Genomic DNA, 18,250 nt, shown 5'->3' on the forward strand with positions numbered 1-18,250 from the left:
AAAAAAAAAAAAAAAAAAAAAAAAAAGACCACGGGTTTGGATCCCTATATAGGGATGGCTGGTTGCTCACTTGGGTGAGTGTGGTGCTAACAACACCAAGTCAAGGGTTAAGATCCCCTTAGTGGTCATCTTTAAAAAAAAAACCCAAAAAAACATATTTATGTAGTAGTAGTTCTTAGTGACAGTCTCTTATGATTTACTTACATTAGCTAACCTAAATTCTCACAAAAGGTTCATAAGTATTATCATTACCACAGTTTTACAGATGAACAAAAGGAAGGCAAGGTTACAAGGTAACAAAGCTAACAATCCTTCTCTTCTGAATGAGAAAATACAGAGTGTAGGGGGTGGCAAAATTCCACCTTCATCCTCCTAGGGTCTTGGTGGGGCCTGAAAATTATGTTGACATAAGAAAGATTAAAGGAGAAAGGCATGCAAATTTATTTAACACAAGTTTTACGTGGCATGGGAGCCCTTACAAGAAAATGAAGACCCAAAGACACAGTCAGTTACTTATTTGGACAAAGAATAGTAAACTGTGAGAATGTGATAAGGCAAAAGGGCTTGGGCTAGGGTATTAAACATGGTAGAAAAGCGACTAGGAATCAGGGTTAGTTTAACAAAGATTGTACAAAATTGTCTTGGCCTTAACTTCCAGTCCTTGAAAAGAATGTTGCTTTTTTTTTTTTCTAGTATAAGCAGGACATTTTTCACAAGGGAATTTCATCATATGACAATTTCATCTTCTGCTTTTAAGAATGAAGGTGAGAATGATGTTTCTGCACCTGCTGTTCTTACCCCAAACCCCCACCCTGAAGTGCTACAGACAGAGGCACCTGCTATTTTTTAAGTGTCTTTAACTTTTTTTTTTTTAAGATGACCAGTAAGGGGATCTTAACCCTTGCCTTGCTGCTGTCAGCACCACGCTCTCCCAAGTGAGCTAACGGGTTCATCCCTATACAGGGTTCCGAACCCGTGGCCTTGGTGTGATCAGCACCACACTCTCCCAAGTGAGTCACGGGCCGACCCTCAAGTGTCTTTACCTTTAGTAGGCAATATGCCAGAGTACTATATCTTCAACTGTTTCAAGTGCTTTGTCATTAAAACATAAGCCCTCATTAAAATTGCCAAACAAAGGTTTAGCTTCAGATTCAAATAGCAGTGTAGTAAACAGGAGGGAAAAACTCAAGGTATAAAGTGAAACTATTCACTACGTTCTCTTTCACACTTAGTCTTTGGGTCACGGCCTAGGGAGGGGCGGAGCAGAAGGTGCAGCAGTACCGCCTCATTGTCCCGCTTTCGGTTCTCAATCAGGTCCGATTTCTGCTTATAATTACCCGTGGTTCAACGTGTCACTTCACTGACTGCTCCTGTTGTCTGTGAGACTTTAAGCTATGTCTGGACGTGGCAAAGGAGGGAAGGGTCTTGGCAAGGGCGGTGCCAAGCGCCACCGCAAGGTCCTGCGTGACAACATCCAGGGCATCACCAAGCCCGCCATCCGGCGCCTGGCCCGCCGCGGCGGCGTCAAGCGCATCTCCGGCCTCATCTACGAGGAGACCCGCGGGGTCCTCAAGGTGTTCCTGGAGAACGTGATCCGCGACGCCGTCACCTACACGGAGCACGCCAAGCGCAAGACTGTCACCGCCATGGACGTGGTCTACGCGCTCAAGCGCCAGGGACGCACCCTCTACGGTTTCGGGGGCTAAAATCTTTACGTTTCTTCTGAACGGCCCTTTTCAGGGCCTCCCACTTCCTCTGAAGAAGAGCTGTGCTCGGCTGTTCTGTTGCTGCTGTTAACTTCCCTCCGTTCCCAGACTAAGCGTGGTCTCGGCTACCGGTATACCCACCCGCTCGCCCGCTTCCGGCCCCCCTTATGGCGGCGGAGCGCACAGCGGCTGCGCCGGGCCGGTCAGGAGGGAGCAAGGGCTTCTTTGAGGGCGGGAACTAAAGCTGGCGTAAGGAGCCTAGCGGTCGGAACTCGCGGGAGGTTCCCGGGCCCCTGTGGCCGTCAGTATGAAGGACGCAAAGACAATGGGTGCCCCGCGCTTTTCCTCGAGAGAGGCCTGACCTCCCCCTACGTCACCTGTAAACGGACTAAACGGCACCTCCCCCCTTCGGTAGGGAGGCAGCTTTTTTGGTACAACGGCAGCCCAGTGAAGTGTTAAGCTTGCCTTGTAGCTGTAGAATTATTCAGTTAAGTATTTGAACAAATGACGAGAGCTCGCGAAGCTGCTGCCGGCTGCTAGGTTAAAACGTTGCCATCCCAACGCCGGGTGTTTACTCCAGTGTATGTGCCCTTCAGCGACGTCAGGGAAGAGTGGCCCTTTGGCCTTCCCCTTTTTGTCCAGTCCTCTCTCTCGCCTTACCAACCAGGCCGGTGACCGCCCTCACTTCGGTCATGCTGAGTGAGGTCACCCCCCTACCTAAACCCAGTCTCGTGTTTAGAGGCGCCTTAACGTTCCTGATTTCCGTCCTCAGGAGGGGACCCTCCTAAGCAGTCCGCCTAAGCAGTTTGTAAATTCCCACTAACTAGGCCGAAGGAGTCTGTGTTACAGTTAAGGTCTGATTCGATCTTCTAACTCCGGGGCCCGTGGCAGGGCCTCGCCGAAGGAACTGGAAGGCGTAAGCTCTCTCGGGTAACGGTGGCTTTCAGGAGGCTTTTGTATCATCCCCGGCCCCACTGTCCCCCTAGTTCATCCTCCCTCTTTCCTCTCCCTGCTATAAATTGCAAGATATTTTTTTTGCTATGAAAATTTCAAAAAACAGTATGTTTATGGAACGTTAAAAAGCTAGGTGCCAATTCAGGAATCAGCCAATTGAATATTCAGCATCTTTGATATAATACTTGAGAAATGTATTGATGGCTGCTTCAGGAAAAAAAAAAATTGGCTTATCCTACAGAAGCAACAGAGGAAGTAGTGAAAGGTAGTCTGATTGCTGATAGACTCTGACCCTGGAGGACAAGCTGAGTAGGCAGTTATAAGTGAGATTCTGGAGTTCAGGTGAGAGGTCTGAGTTAGAGGTAAATATCAGAGTCGTCAGCATATAAATGGTGAGACTGTACAAGATCGCTAAAAACTTAAACATAATTTAAAGCAGCATTGTTTGTAATAGCGAAAGAGTGGAAATTGTGTCACAAGCTACTGGATAAAGTATGATCGATGGCCATAAAATGGAATACCGCATAGCCCTACATAGAGCAGGAAAGCTATACTCTAGTCATGTGCGCTGGTGAATTTGGCTCACTTGTGGCACCCCTCTCTGTTCTTGGTCATCTCATCGAAATTCACCACTTATATGTTCTGTGGTCTGTGAAATAGTTTACTTTCAACGAGAGAACTCCATAGACTAGCTGTTAAGTGTCAGGTCAACTTGTGGAAATGGCAAAGCCTATGATAGTCGCAGCTTCCAGCTGTTTCTCATTCCCAATGTTTGTTTTTTGGAGGATGGCCTTAGTCACCTCTCCAAATGCTATCAGTTTCTTTCCATCCACTTCATGCTTCACAAAGAAACGTAATGTAAGAAAAATAGTGTTGGCTATATAAATACTCTCCCTGACCTCTCCCCTAATCTGTAGACATATATCCAACTGCATATTTGACATATGTATTTGAATACCTAACGGGCATCTCAAACTTGTCCAAAATAGGTATCTCGAAACATTAACATCAAATCTGTTCTTCCAATATTCTCCACCTCAATAAATGGAACTCCATTCTTCCAGAGGCTCACACCAGAAAATTTTCAGTCCTGTTTGACCTTTCTCACAACTTTCATCCAGTCCAGTCAGCTCTGTGTTCAAATCAATCAGACTACCTTTCACTACATCCTCTGTTGCTTCTCTAGAATAAGCCACCATCACCTTTTGTCTGGATGACCACAGTGACCCCTAATTAGACTTTCCACTTCTACTCGACCTCCCCACCATGATCCATTTAGATGTATTATGTCCACCCTCTGCCCTAAACATTCCAGTGGCTTTTCTTAGTCCTTATAATAAAAACCAGCATCTTTATCACAGCCTACAAGTAGGGTAACCAACCATTTCAGTTTGCCTGAGTCAGAGGGGTTTTTCAGGATATAGGACTTTCAGTGATAAAACTTGGAAAGTCCCAGACAAAACAGGATGAGTTGGCCAACCTACCTAGAAGGCTCTGCCAAATCTGGTCCCTGGCTACCCTCTCAGCTCATTCTCTATCCCGTTTCTTTCTTTTCACTGACCTCCTTGCTGTTTCTGGAATGGACCAAGCATTTCCAGCATCAGAGCCTTTGTATTCTTTCTTTCTAGAAGTGTCTCATCCCGATATCTGCATGGCTGTAGATAAACCTCATTTCATTCAGGCCTGTATTTGAATACATGCCAAATGAAAAAGAATTGCCATGACCACACTTTGTAAAATAATATCCTTTTCTGCTCATTTTTAAAGTATTCCACCTGTAACAATATTTTTTCATTGATTTTTTTTGTTACTAGAATATAATATCTTGAATTATACTAAAATATAAGTCCTTGAAAGTGGGGACTTTGTTTTGTCCCTGAAGTATTGCTAGCACCTAGAACAGGACTGACATCTAATAGGTATTCTGTGGAGCTGTGTTTTGAATAAATGCATGCATGAATATTCTACACAAGTCTTCAGGCCTACACCAGGCACATCTGAGTGCTGCTACAATTGATTCCCCACCTCCAATTCCTTGACTTGCCACTTCCTGAAGCAATCAGCATGGCACTTTTCTCTGAGATCTAAGGGATGACGCAGGGGGTTACAAATCAAGCAGCATTATTTTCCTTGTGAACAAGGACTGCATGAGTGTTAGAATTAAGGAAGGGGCCGGCCGGTTAGCTCAATTGGTTAAAGTGCAGCCTTATAACATCACTGTCACAGGCCGGGATCCCTGCCGCAGGCCAGCTGCCAAAAAAAATTGAGGAAGGCACAGAGGTGGTGGGTATGATTCTATCAGCAATTCTATGAACTCAAAAGGCCAGGTAGGCCATAACACAAGCCAGTTTTGGCTATTACCACAACCACATCTCCTACGTAGGAAATCTGTGTCCATAAACCTTTTTGCTTTGACTCTGGTCATGAGGAGAGAGAATTCTAATTTGCTCACTGATGTAACCCATTGTTTTACAACAGTATCTGGCACATTACATGAGGTCAATAAATACCCTCAGAAGGAATAATACCAGCTAAGGAGGACATAAAATGACTACCATCCCTAATAGGTCCAGTTTTTCTCCTTTGACTCCGTGATTCCTGAAAATATCCAGGATGAATTCTCTCCATTGTCAACTTTAAATAGATGAGGGTGGGAGGTGGGGAGTGAATAGATAAATAACTAAATAAATAAAGCCAAGATGGGTACTTTTATTCCCCAAGGGATCTTGGATGATTGTCAGATGTAACACAGGACCCAAAACTCAAGGAGAGACACAGCCATGGCCAAAGCTAACATACTGAGGCTGAAATTAACTCCCTATAAAAATGATACCAAAAAAGCAACTGTGAGTATATCTTAAGATGATAGTAAGATGTTTCCCTATTAGCCAACCTCAAGTATTCACATCCCTTCTCCAGCTGAGTTCTGAAGACTGATATACTATTGGAACACATAATTGCATAAGGGACATCCTTTAAAATTCTCCGTGGCTAAAATAACTGACTAGACAAAATCCACACTTCTAAGTCTAGCACAGGAGCCCTCAGACCAACAGTACTGCCCCTACCAATCTCATCTCCTGCCACTCTTCCTTTATCACTCTCTTTAAAAATATATGGACAGACCTGTAGAAAATATATGGACAGACCTGTAAAAATTCTCCGTGGCTAAAATAACTGACTAGACAAAATCCACACTTCTAAGTCTAGCACAGGAGCCCTCAGACCAACAGTACTGCCCCTACCAATCTCATCTCCTGCCACTCTTCCTTTATCACTCTCTTTAAAAATATATGGACAGACCTGTAGCTCACTCGGGAGAGTGCAGTGCTGATAACACCAAGGCCATGGGTTCGGATCCTATATAGGGATGTCCCGTTAGCTCACTTGGGAGATCTGGTGCTGACAACACCAAGTGAAGGGTGAAGATCCCCTTACCGGTCATCTTTAAAAAAAAACATGTGTGTGTGTGTGTGTACACATATACACACACATATACATCAGCTTTGAGATATACTTTAATACTGTAAAACTCATCCACTTTTAAGTGTACAATTCAATGAATTTCACTGTATTTACTATTTGTACAACCATCACCACAATCTTAGAACATTTCCAGCACCCTAATTTCCACTTCTCTGGGAAGGAAGGAAAAAGTGGGGGCTAACTGCTAAGGGCTGTGTTGACACTGAGAGAAAGAGGTGCCTTTTCTCCCTAAACCGGATTTTAATCACCCCTGAATCCAATCAGTGTCCTGGTTATTCTGGCAGAGTCTGAATCCGGTTTCCTTTTCAGAGATTTTTTTTTTTTTAAGAGATACATCAACGTATTGGCAGGGATAATTTCAGTATTATTCTCAATACATGATTGCGGGATATTTAGATGTCTCTCACTCTTTTGTAATCCGTAAAAAGAAAGACAAATTTTAAAAATCCAATAAAACGGCATTTTGCCGCTTTCCCATCCCCCCTCTCTGGCTAGCTTCAGGGAACCATATCAGCTCATCAGTTTTGATTGGTTGACAGCCACGGATAAGGCTCGCTGATTGGGCAGTGTTTCTCTTTGTTCCCTGAAAACCGATGCAACTTTTGCAGAACACTTGGTTCTTTTCCATTCCTTTTTCTTTAAAGATTTTGCAATATCACTGCCCTACCCATATCCAGTTAGTGGAGGTAAAAGAAGCTGAGTGGGGAAAATGCAGCTTTGCCTTTACGGCAATCGTCTCTGTCCTCAAGGCTGTTAGCTCAGTACTATTGATTTTTAATACACACTGAGTTGCTTGGATTATATTATACAGCTCTTCTTTGAATAGTTGGGCGGCCCCGAGAAGGGTCTTTTGTTCAGAAGTGCAAGCTCTGACGAAACCAGAAACCTGAACCGCCAAAACCATAAAGGGTGTGTCCCTGTCGCTTGGCGTGTTCCGTGTAGGTGACTGCGTCGCGGATCACGTTCTCCAGGAACACCTTGAGGACCCCGCGGGTCTCCTCGTAGATCAGACTGGAGATGCGCTTGACGCCACCACGCCGAGCGAGGCACCGGATGGCGGGCTTGGTGATGCCCTGGATGTTGTCGCGTAAGACCTTGCAGTGACGCTTGGCGCCCTCCTTACCCAAACCCTTCCCACCCTTACGCGTCCAGACATGACTCTCCAAGAAACGAACCTACAGAAAATGAAATAAGGAGCCGATCCTTATAAATACCTACCCCCTTCCTCCCGCTCCCAGCAGATACATAGAACGAAAAGCGCGCAGGCGGGAAATGTGATGCCTGCAGTCCCCTCCCCTCAGGTCTTCTTCCAAGCCTCAGGAACTCACCGGGGAAGGCGGTTTTGGAGGGAAAGGGGTGGGACAAAGCCAGTTTGACCACTGGTATTTGCTTCCTAACTGAGCTGCATTGTTGTTTGGAGGAATTAGGTTTGTAATTCAAACGTAAACTCATTGATTCTAAAAATACTTTAAATAGGACACTTTATAAGGCAAAAAGATCTTTTAACAATAAATTTCACGTCTAAGACAAACTGCACAGTTCATAGTGACAAGCCCATTTCTTTTAATGATTTAGCCACGTTTTGGTAAAGCTCTTTCTCTCAGATTTGATGCTCCAGAAGCCGTATTTAATGCTCATAAAATGCCTATTTCACGTCTCTTTAACCCTCTAGCGGGAAAATTCAGCAAAAGCACCTAACCCGAATGCATTTTCTTTTGTTTCTAACGCTTAGCTGACTTATGCACCCTTCAGGTTAGTGTCCCGTGTTTTTTACAGCCATTTTAACTGAAAACGTGGGTGGCTCTGAAAAGAGCCTTTGGTTTAAGTCTCAAAGAAAGATGTTAGTATAACTACGCTCGCTCTCCGCGGATGCGGCGGGCTAGCTGGATGTCCTTAGGCATGATGGTCACTCGCTTGGCGTGGATGGCACACAGGTTGGTGTCCTCAAACAGCCCCACCAGGTAGGCCTCGCAGGCCTCCTGCAGCGCCATCACGGCCGAGCTCTGGAAGCGCAGGTCGGTCTTGAAGTCCTGCGCGATCTCGCGCACCAGGCGCTGGAACGGCAGCTTGCGGATCAGCAGCTCGGTGGACTTCTGGTAGCGGCGGATCTCGCGCAGGGCCACGGTGCCGGGCCGGTAGCGGTGGGGCTTCTTGACGCCGCCGGTGGCCGGTGCGCTCTTGCGGGCTGCCTTGGTGGCGAGCTGCTTGCGGGGCGCCTTGCCTCCGGTTGACTTGCGAGCAGTTTGCTTAGTACGAGCCATGATACAAAGCAGCAGTAACAACACACCAAAGCAGCTGAGCAAATATGTCGACCAGCCTCATTGCTGTTATTTATAGTATGTGAAGAGTAATGATTGGATGAGGAAAATGCCTATCTAATGACGTGAAGGCTCTGATTGGCTTATTTTTAAAAGGCCCAACAAACGTGCAGCTTAATTGGCTGCTATATTCTATCCACGGCTCTTCCAGTTTTTTTTTTATTGTTCCTTTTCCCCTTGATTTTCATAACGTGAAAGCAGTGCTTTGAGAATGTTACCTTTCATGAAACTAAAGACATTGATTTCAATAGTATTGTAGCTCTCCAATTCTGTATAACACCCAGTACTTGGGAGGAAAAAAAAAAAACTGAGGCTCATCTCTTCCCCGAAATTTACACTTCCCTGCTCGTGATGCCGGGCTAAAATTCTCTGAAGCCCTTTACAAAAACGGGGTTCTTTGTCATGCTTTAATTGACTAAAGACCTCCACTGAAACCTACAAAGCATAAATAAAACATAATAAAGTTACACTATCATCACAGAAACGTTCATAGAAACACTTCCTGTAATGAGACATCTTATTAAACGTTTGTGCTCTTTTGAATTCCACACCTGCAGCTTTCCAAAGCTCTCGTTTTCTTAAGCCTAGGGTATACTTTGCGAGGTCAAAATGGCGGTTGGCTGTCTGGTTCTCCAGCACAGCCGGCGGATACGCTGGGGTACTCGCCAGACAAGCTTGGAATTATTGCCTTTACAACGGTTATGGATACTTACTTTTGCCTCGTTAAGGCTGCCACTGAATGTTCCAGAGGGACGTGAAACCGGCAACTCGGGAACATGAAATGGATTTTGTCCAAAAATAATTGGGAGTCCACACAACGAAAAACTTAACGTGGTCGCGCTAAAAGCTGGTCTCACAGTAGTCTCAAACGCTAAAATGGTGGATGTGACCCTTTCGTACATACTGGAGGGTAGACCAGCTTGTACCTTTTGATTGGTTTACTTCATTTTTCCGATAGCCAATAAGAAAGCAGATTTAGCATCCTTCATTTGCATGGAGCCATTACCTTTTTATTTGAAGCCACAATTTAACCCAATGGAAACAAAGCAAGCAGAAATTTTCCACTACTAAATATGAAACTAGTGTAGAAACCATTCTTAAATCAGACAAATTCGGAGTATTTTCGTCTTAAAAGCTGCATTTGATTATATGCCTCATTTATTACACTAAGAAAGGTTTATGTCTAACAATTTGCATAACTTTTACAACTAACTGCACTTTAAAATGCGTGGTTTTCTTTCCAATTGTTCTCTTCCAAATTCTCATAAGTTACTTAATACATTTGAAAACAGCTTCTCAATAAAAAGGGAACAAAGATCGGTGGAGTCTGGGACCATTACTTTATTTAGTTGTTATGTCGTTTGAAAGAAATGGTAATCTCAGGTTACCTTAAGCCCGTGCGGACTTGTTTGAAAACCGTAACAGCGCGCGCGGGAATGAGATGTCACCTCCTCATTCCTGGGAGCACTATGCGGTTACCCAGAAAAAGACTGTGGAAAGGGATGTCGGTTTAATGGCCTTTTGTTCTCCCGCCAGTTAACAGTCTCTGGTTCGCAATGTGAATCGTTTTAGCATATTTATGCCTTTAAATGCTTGTTATAGGCACAAACACGTTAAAGGGAGGTTGCCCTAAAATCTTACCCCAGCGGTGTGCTCTCTGGTTTACACAGTAAGTGGATCTAACACTTGGCACAGTGCCTGACAGGGAACCGTTTCATCCACCGAGCGTTTATTTAATACGTTTGTAGTCTCGACTGTGAACTCCATAAATCTTTGTTGAATAAGAGAATGAGCTGATCGTGTCACGGTATGCTAAGAACCATGTACTGACATGGAAGATAGGCTGTAAAACTTTAGCGCTCTTTTGGGGTATGTCATAAGGATGAAAGGGCATCGAAAATTCGTGAAGTACATTGAACTGCGGAAATAAGTTGCAATTGCAGATTTTTTTTTTTTTTTGCATACTCTTCCGTACATGCAGTTGGAGTTGTAACCGCGGTGTTAGTAAACTGTATTTCCTACGACCTATTCTCCTTTGACCAAAATACACGAAAGATATTCAGCAGACATATCGCTCTTCAGCGTTGCCAGGATATGCAATAGTATTTATGAGGACGTGCCTCACACCTGCAGACAAGGCCTACAGCCTCCGCTTTCCTCTTTCCCTCCCCCACTTTTCCCCCCCCCCCCCCGCCAAAAAAAAAAAAAGCTGCTTTTTGAGAGGAAAGTTGCATCTTCTAATGTTACTGGGAGGCAAAGTCCAATGCTGCCCTGCCTTAAATTTCCGTCCCAAAGGGTCGACGGGGACTGTTTCTTGGGGGTGCGTTTTCTCTCAAGGTAAGCGGAGTGACAGGCCCTTAACGGCACCCAGCCGCCTTCTGACCCAGGGCCAGTACCGCGGCGGCGTAGGGGGCGCTAGGGTGCGAGGGGCGGGCACCAGCGCGCACCAATCACGGCCCGGCCCCGCCCTATAAATACGTCTGCGCCGGGGCCTTTTGCGTTCTCTGCCTTTTCAGGTCTTAGTAGTTTGCTTTTTTTCGTGTCTGCAGTCGCCATGTCTGAGACGGCACCGCCCGCTTCAGCTGCATCTGCTGCTCCCGAGAAGCCTTCGGCAGGCAAGAAAACAAAGAAACCTACGAAGGCTGTAGCAGCTGCTAAGAAGAAGCCCGGGGGTCCTTCTGTGTCGGAGCTGATCGTGCAGGCCGTTTCCTCTTCTAAAGAACGCAGCGGCGTGTCTTTGGCCGCCCTCAAGAAGGCGCTGGCGGCTGCCGGCTACGACGTTGAAAAGAACAACAGCCGCATCAAGCTGGGCCTTAAGACTTTGGTGAGCAAGGGCACCCTGGTGCAGACCAAGGGCACCGGCGCCTCTGGCTCCTTCAAGCTCAATAAGAAAGCCTCCGTAGAAGCCAAGCCTGCCGCTACAAAAGCAGCAGTAAAAACTAAGGCGACAGGATCTTCTAAGAAGCCCAAAAAGGCCACAGGGGCTGCTGCTAAGAAGAGTGTCAAGACTCCAAAAAAGGCTAAGAAGTCTGTGGTGGCAAAGAAATTTTCCAAGAGCCCCAGAAAGGCCAAAATTGTGAAGCCTAAGAAGGTAGTCAAAAGCCCTGCTAAAGCTAAGGCTGTAAAGCCAAAAGGAGCCAAGGTAAAGGTGACTAAGCCAAAGGCTGCTGCCAAGCCCAAGAAGGCGGCACCTAAGAAAAAGTAAAGTACTGGTTGGAAGCTTTTTCCAGCAACCCAACGGCTCTTTTAAGAGCCACCTACCTGTTTCAGGAAAAGAGCTTTAGTGCACGAATGAGACTGAACTTTAGTCTGTATGCTAAATGCAGTGCATTGTCAATGCAAGATTAATTCTTATTAGAATCACTTAGGATTAGTACATCTTAAGCTAGGTTGAATCCCCAAGCCAAATCCCGCCTCAGGTAGTCATGGTTTTAAGTTCTCTGTATATTACACGTTTTAGAAATACCTGGAAGTTCTAAGTCCTACACCCCATGCTAGAGTCATTACTGATAACTACTTGAACCTCTGGCCTGGGCTTGAATCGTGTACCACGTGCCTCTTGGCCTATCCAACCAAGCCCCTACAAGTGGCCAATGTTCAAGTAGCTCATGACCAAAACGTTGAGTTTTGGGGCCAATATTGCTAAAGCGGCCTTTGCAGAAATTTGCTCTTAAAAATGCTTTTGGGGTAATCGACGAGACCCATGGCTTAACGATATTCTTAGGTGTGGCTGGCGAGCTGTCTGTCCTTGGGAATGACGGTGACCGGCTGGCGTGGATGGTACCCAGGTTGTTGTCCTCGAAGAGGCCCACCAGATAGACCTTGTTCACCTCCTGCAGTGCAGTCAGGACTGCTTTGAAAACGCAGGTCGCTTTTGCTCGTGCAGGCGCCTTGCCTCGTGTGGACTCGCTGTTGGCTTGGTTTGGACCATGGTCAGGACAAAGGAGTTTAGCTGCAATGGAGTTTTAGAGCTGAATCCCAAAAGCCCTTACCCGGTTTCTCTGTTTATAGAAACAAAAGTTCGTCCTACGTTAAATACTGGGGACCCTTTCGCGGAATTGCTCTTTTAAGCGTTTGCAATTTTAATTCTGGGACTCAAGGGTTTTTTTTTGTTTTTTGTTTTTTTGCTTTTTGGGTCCCCCTCCCCCCCCCCCCCACGGAAACAATCAACAGAGTGAAACGACAACCCACAGAGTGGGAAAAAAATTTTCCCCGCCCCGAGCTCACGTGCAGTTCAATTGTGGGGAGTCTCGGGGCGGACTGGGTGTCAAGAGCGGCATTTTTACCAAGTTGGTGTAAAAATGAAACAGGAGCCGGACATGGTTCCATACACAGTTAACAGTAAATTTCAAAATCCGAGCAGTAATTTGAATTGTTTATTGAAAAACGAATATAAACAGAGTTGGTGCCGGGTGCGGTTAATAGTGTAGGAGGATCGGGCTTTCGCCGCCGCAGACCCAGCATTTTGAGTGCAGCGGGGCGCCAAGACCAGAACGAATATAAACAGAGTTGGTGCCGGGTGCGGTTAATAGTGTAGGAGGATCGGGCTTTCGCTGCCGCAGACCCAGCATTTTGAGTGCAGCGGGGCGCCAAGACCAGGGGCTGTGGGCTCTGGCGCCTGCTCCCGGGTTCTCGCTCCTCGGGCTCTCTCCGCGCCCCCCGGAGCAGTGGGCAGGAATGGAACGCAGGTTTTAATAACGCCTTTTTTTCACATCCTAGGAAAAACAGTAAACGATGAGCCAGGTTTACTTAACTTTTACTTGGCGCTGCTCAGTGAGTGGTAAAACTTTATTTTTACATATGCTCATATAAGTTCTTTAATAATCAGTTCTATTTTTTTCCTTCTGTTGTTTTGTTTAGCTCCCTTCATCCTCTAACCAAACTGGTATGTAACTATCGATGTTTGCTTTGAATTCAGTACATACACCTGTAAATACACATACATGCTTTTTTGGTTAAGGATATTATTAATTTTTTACAAAATAATATTATATACACTTCTGCATTTTCTTTTCTCTTTTAACAAAACTTTTCGAAAATCCTTTCAAGTTATTTTTTAACATGGAGCATAGTTTATTCATCCATTTCCTATTGATAAGCAATGATGTTTCCAGTTACTACTGTTGAACATGTTACAAGAAACTACTAATAGAGTTCCAGAGCTAAGATTGATAGGTTTTGGAGTGTATTTTAAGTTTCAGTAGGTGTTGACATATCCCCAAAATAGCTCATTTCCAGAAATGGTGGATACACATTTTTCTATTCCAAGCATTAATTTCTGCCAGTTAAAGCGTGTAAAATTATTCCACATTGTCATTTTGATTTGCATTACCCTGGCCACTAATGCATTCTTTCTTTAGTTTTATTGGCCATTTGGGTATGTTCTTTGGGGAATTGCCTGCTTATATTTCTTGCTCACTTTTTCATGGATCAGTTTATCTTTTTCTTGTCTCGTGTTTTTTATATAACAGAAATGAACCTTAAACCTGTGTTGCAGATAGTTTTCTAATTTTCATTTTTTCCATATTTCCTTTGTTTATGGTATATTTTTGCTTTCTAAACAATTTTTGGTCTCTAATCTGTCTAGAATTTATTTTATATCGTTTAAGATAAAATTCGAATTTACTTTCTCCCAGGTGGATAGCCAGTTGTTCCGACACCATTTATTAAATAATCCACCCATTTTCCCACTGAACTGAAATATATCATTTTTGTTATTTATTAAATTCTTATATAATTGGATCTATTTCTGTATTCTTTTTTCCACTGATCTCATGTAAATCATGTACCTTTCTTTATTTTACTTTTAATTGATATATAGGCTTATTTCTATTATGAATGGAATACTTTTTTCATTTTCTTTTTTTAGGTCTTACCACTAGGAGGAAATGAATATGTTGATATCTTGTATCCAGCTAACTTCCTAATTTTTATAATTCTACTTTTCTTTCTTTACTCTTTAGACTAGAAACCTTTGGGATTTTCCTTGTCAACAGCAAATAAATAATTTTATCGTTTTTTCTGTTCCTCAGTGTGAATACCAAGCATTTTATTTTCTTTTATATCGAAGTTGGTATGAATCTCCAAATTAAGTTGAATAATAATTTTAGCAAACATCCCTTTTTAGTTCTTAGTTTTAATTAACGTGTCCTCTAGGATAGTATTTGTTGTTAATTTTTGGTATCTGCATTATATTTAAGTAGTTTCCTTCAATTCTTACTTTCCTTTTTAAAAAATCATTGAATGACTGCTAGATTTTCTTGTATATTGATATGATCATATATGGCTTTTCTCTTTTGATTTGTTCAGTGCTTTCTTAGTTGTTAGGACCTCAAATTCAATGTGGCTGAAAAACTGAATTTGAAGAATGAAATCTCATCTATAAGATGGTCATTTATAAGAGAGAAGCAGATGTGCAGTGGTGGAGTTGGGGAAGGGAGAATCAGAAATTCTGTTGTAGATTTGCAGAGTCTATGAGATTACCAAGTGGATGAGGGAATAATCAACTGTATTGAATGCTGATGATGATAGATTAAAGCGAATAGAAGCCTGAATAGAAGATTTAGCAGCTTGGAGATCACTGATGGCCTTGACAAGCGTCAAGCTAGGGGAAAATGGAGTTAATTTGAGGTGCAGTTAATAACTTTGAGAGTTGTTGATATGTTATTTAAAACCATGAGATTGGTTGAGGCCACCAAGGGAGGGACTGAGGTAGAGAAGAGTAAAAAGAAAGGGAAAAGGTTTAATTCCTGAAGCATACAACATCAAGAGTAAGGGAAACCTGACCCTCAACATTTATCATGGATAAATCTGAATAAGTAATTCTACATCTTTGTGCTTACATTTGCTTATTTAGAAGTAAAGGAGGGCTGTCTGGTTAGCTCAATTAGTTAGAGCACAGTCTTATAATACCAAGGTCAAGGGAGGCCAAGTTGGGAGACCAAACAACATGAGAATAGCTACTTAGTGAAAATAAAGTAGCAGAGCCCAGAAGGAGAATCCACTGTCTAGCTGACAGGCTGCAAGAGGACAGAAATTGCCCAGGCTTTGAGAGTAGAAAGACTGAGGTTCAAGTTGAACTTTTTTTTTTTTTTTTTTTTTTTAAAAGATGACCGGTAAGGGGATCTTAACCCTTGACTTGGTGTTGTCAGCACCACGCTCAGCCAGTGAGCGAACCGGCCATCCCTATATGGGATCCGAACCCGTGGCCTTGGTGTTATCAGCACCACACTCTCCCGAGTGAGCCACGGGCCGGCCCCTCAAGTTGAACTTTACTGGGTCAAAATAGTCTGGGGATAAATTCCCAGAGGGGGAGTCATGTAGCTTCTGTTTGCTTCATAAGAAAATTTCTTTACCATTTGTTGTGAATTGCAGCTTATAAAGTTTTTCACTTGGACAGTCTACCTAATTTCAAGTCTGAAGTAGCTCTAATGTTGTTTATCATCTTCTATGAGGCCCATGGGCTAGGATCACATTGTCCACGCACATTAATTTTTGACTCCATTCAAAAATATGAACAAAGGTTCAAAAAATAGTTTGGAAGGGGGATGGGAAAAGGAGAAGGTGAAGAAACATCTTAAAGTATTCTCTTTCCCCCCAAAGGCCTGGAAGTTTCATTGCAAGGTGCAATTTTGGAAGAAAATAGGACATGTTTATACATGAACATCAGTGAGTCCCAAAGCTCCCCTAAAGAAGGGAATAATGACCACTATCTAGAGAGTTACAAGCTTGGGACAAAGGAGAACATGGGAGGTAGTCTATGATTTTACCTTAACTTGAGAGAAACTGGACCTTCACTTCAGCACATCTTTGGTAGAGAATAGGCTACGATAGAAAAGGCTGGAAAGAGTTTTAGCTCAGCCCTCAGGGAGTTCTGCTTTATGCCCAGATGTGGTAGAGTTTCATGTTTAAAATTTTACCCCATTAGTCAAGAAGGATCTCCTTCCCCGTAGCACAAAGACCCCCTAAACAGCACATGAGATGTGTGAGGGACACCTCCTAAGGCAGTAAGACTTCCAAGGAGTGGTGTTTCCATTGTCCCCAACCCCTAGAACTTAGAGCACTGCGGTGCCTTTTGTATTCACTTTCGAGCCTACAGGCCTTCGCTGGAATTGAAGACCGAGTCTGTCACCTCAGTGTGCAGCTGTACTGTGGCCTCAGCACTTGAATCTGAGAGCTCTGTCCTTGCAGGGGAGCTTTCACATCATGGCCTTCCTGAAACAGCTGCAAATATTGTTTCATGTTGTTGGGAGCCTGTAGCCCCACACTCCTTCTTGTGTGACCAGGCCTACGTGACAATCTGCNCCCACTCTGAGCCCAAACTGCCCCACGGCTCCACTAGCAGCTGACACAGGGCTCTAGTCTGCCAGGGGACCTCCCACCTCAGTACTCTTTCCCTTTTTCTCCATGACCCCAACTCCTCCCTCTTTCAAACCTGGAAATCTCACCTGGATGAAAACAGCAGCCGTGGAAATAAGTGCTCTCCCTGCCTTCAGATTTGCTTCTTGCCAATTCCTGCTCCTCACTGTGGTCAGAGTGATATTTCTGAAACTTTAGTTTGATCATGTCTCATTCCCTTGTTTAAGATTCTGCCATGGTGCCCCATCACGAATTGAATATTATTTAGACTCCTGCACTGTTGGGGACCTGAAGCCCCACACCCCTTCTTGTGAGACCACTCCTACGTGACAATCTGCTCAGATGGCCGTGCTTTACATGATAACTGCCTCGAAATCTTTATGCCAGAAACTGATTGCTCCTGGCTATGCAAGTTAATTTGCAAGTGACCTTTTATCCTTCTCTAGAAACTGTTTAACCATAAACATTCTGGGTGGCAACATTTACTTTGAATGTCCTGTCTTTGTCTCTCCTCAAGATATTATCATATCTTTACATTCCAGACCCTTTGCAGCATGCCTGCCTTCTCCTATATAAGATGTAACCTAAGAATCAATAAACGAGACTTGATCAGAATACTGTCTTGTCTCAATTTCTCGTGTCTCTTGTCCCATCCAATTCCCACTCCCCCCTCCAGGGTCTGCGTTGAATATCCCGCGGGTCGGGACATTTTTGGCGCCCAAACGTGGGGCCTGGATACGGGGGATCCCGTGAGGAAGAAGGCACGGAGAAAAAAGGGGCGGCCGCCCGAAATTAAAGAACCTTGGCTTCGCAGGAACCTGCTGCATTGTTACTGAGGTTAGTGATTGTGTCTGAATATGGGGCAAGAATTAAGCCGTCATGAAATGTATGTAAAGCAATTACAAAAGGCACTCAAGACGCGAGGAGTAAAGGTTAAGACAAGTGATTGTTGAGATTTTTTTGATTTTGTTAGAAACTTGTGTCCATGGTTCCCTGAGGAAGGAACTATAAATTATAAGAAATGGGTCAGGGTTGGCGATGCTTTGCAAGATTATTATGAAACATTTGGCCCTGAAAAAGTTCCTGTAACCGCCTTTTCCTATTGGAATTTAATTCGTGATATGATTCAAAATAGAGAGGGGTCTCCTGAGATCTCTGAGACAGTTGCCCAAGCTGAAAAAATTTTGCGGGCCAGCTCTAAGTCTGATGTTGTGTCCTCTCACAAAGGGGAGGTTGATCTAATTTCTTTAGAGGATGATAAGGTGACACAGAAAACAATTCCTTCCTCTGGCCACAAACCTGGGATGGTAGGATCTACTTCTGACTCTGATTCATCAGAAGTTGACTGGGATGAGCTTGATGGGGAGGCTGCTAAATATGAGGCTGAACTGCCTTGAAACTCTTTTTTTCTCTGTTATGTTTTTATTT

At 44.0% G+C, this 18,250-nt stretch overlaps 3 protein-coding genes and 2 long non-coding RNA genes across 5 annotated transcripts in view; 3 read left to right on the forward strand and 2 right to left on the reverse strand.

The window, feature by feature from the left end:
• LOC103603149 overlaps positions 1–9,277 on the reverse strand; it is an 11,266-nt gene extending 1,989 nt beyond the window's left edge. Inside the window, exon 1 of the long non-coding RNA XR_551585.1 lies at positions 9,178–9,277. This is a non-coding gene — a long non-coding RNA (uncharacterized LOC103603149). The remainder of the gene's footprint in view (positions 1–9,177) is intronic.
• On the forward strand, positions 1,395–1,767 carry LOC103603148 (histone H4). Its single transcript, XM_008587625.1, has one exon. It carries the CDS (start codon positions 1,395–1,397, stop codon positions 1,704–1,706), a length of 312 nt encoding a protein of 103 aa, XP_008585847.1. The 3' UTR covers positions 1,707–1,767.
• LOC103603147 (histone H3.1) lies at positions 7,671–8,477 on the reverse strand. The gene has a single exon (XM_008587624.1). The coding sequence runs from the start codon at positions 8,405–8,407 to the stop codon at positions 7,997–7,999; it is 411 nt and encodes a 136-aa protein (XP_008585846.1). The 5' UTR covers positions 8,408–8,477; the 3' UTR covers positions 7,671–7,996.
• A 1,741-nt stretch (positions 9,278–11,018) lies between the features above and the next one.
• LOC103603155 (histone H1.1) lies at positions 11,019–11,669 on the forward strand. The gene has a single exon (XM_008587631.1). The coding sequence runs from the start codon at positions 11,019–11,021 to the stop codon at positions 11,667–11,669; it is 651 nt and encodes a 216-aa protein (XP_008585853.1).
• Positions 11,670–17,489: 5,820 nt separating this feature from the next.
• The window catches only part of LOC103603156, a 6,415-nt gene continuing 5,654 nt past the window's right edge, over positions 17,490–18,250 (forward strand). The window contains exon 1 of the long non-coding RNA XR_551586.1: positions 17,490–17,659. This is a non-coding gene — a long non-coding RNA (uncharacterized LOC103603156). The remainder of the gene's footprint in view (positions 17,660–18,250) is intronic.

Source organism: Galeopterus variegatus, unplaced genomic scaffold (assembly GCF_000696425.1).
Source record: "Galeopterus variegatus unplaced genomic scaffold, G_variegatus-3.0.2 Scaffold4468, whole genome shotgun sequence".
NCBI lineage: Eukaryota > Metazoa > Chordata > Mammalia > Dermoptera > Cynocephalidae > Galeopterus > Galeopterus variegatus.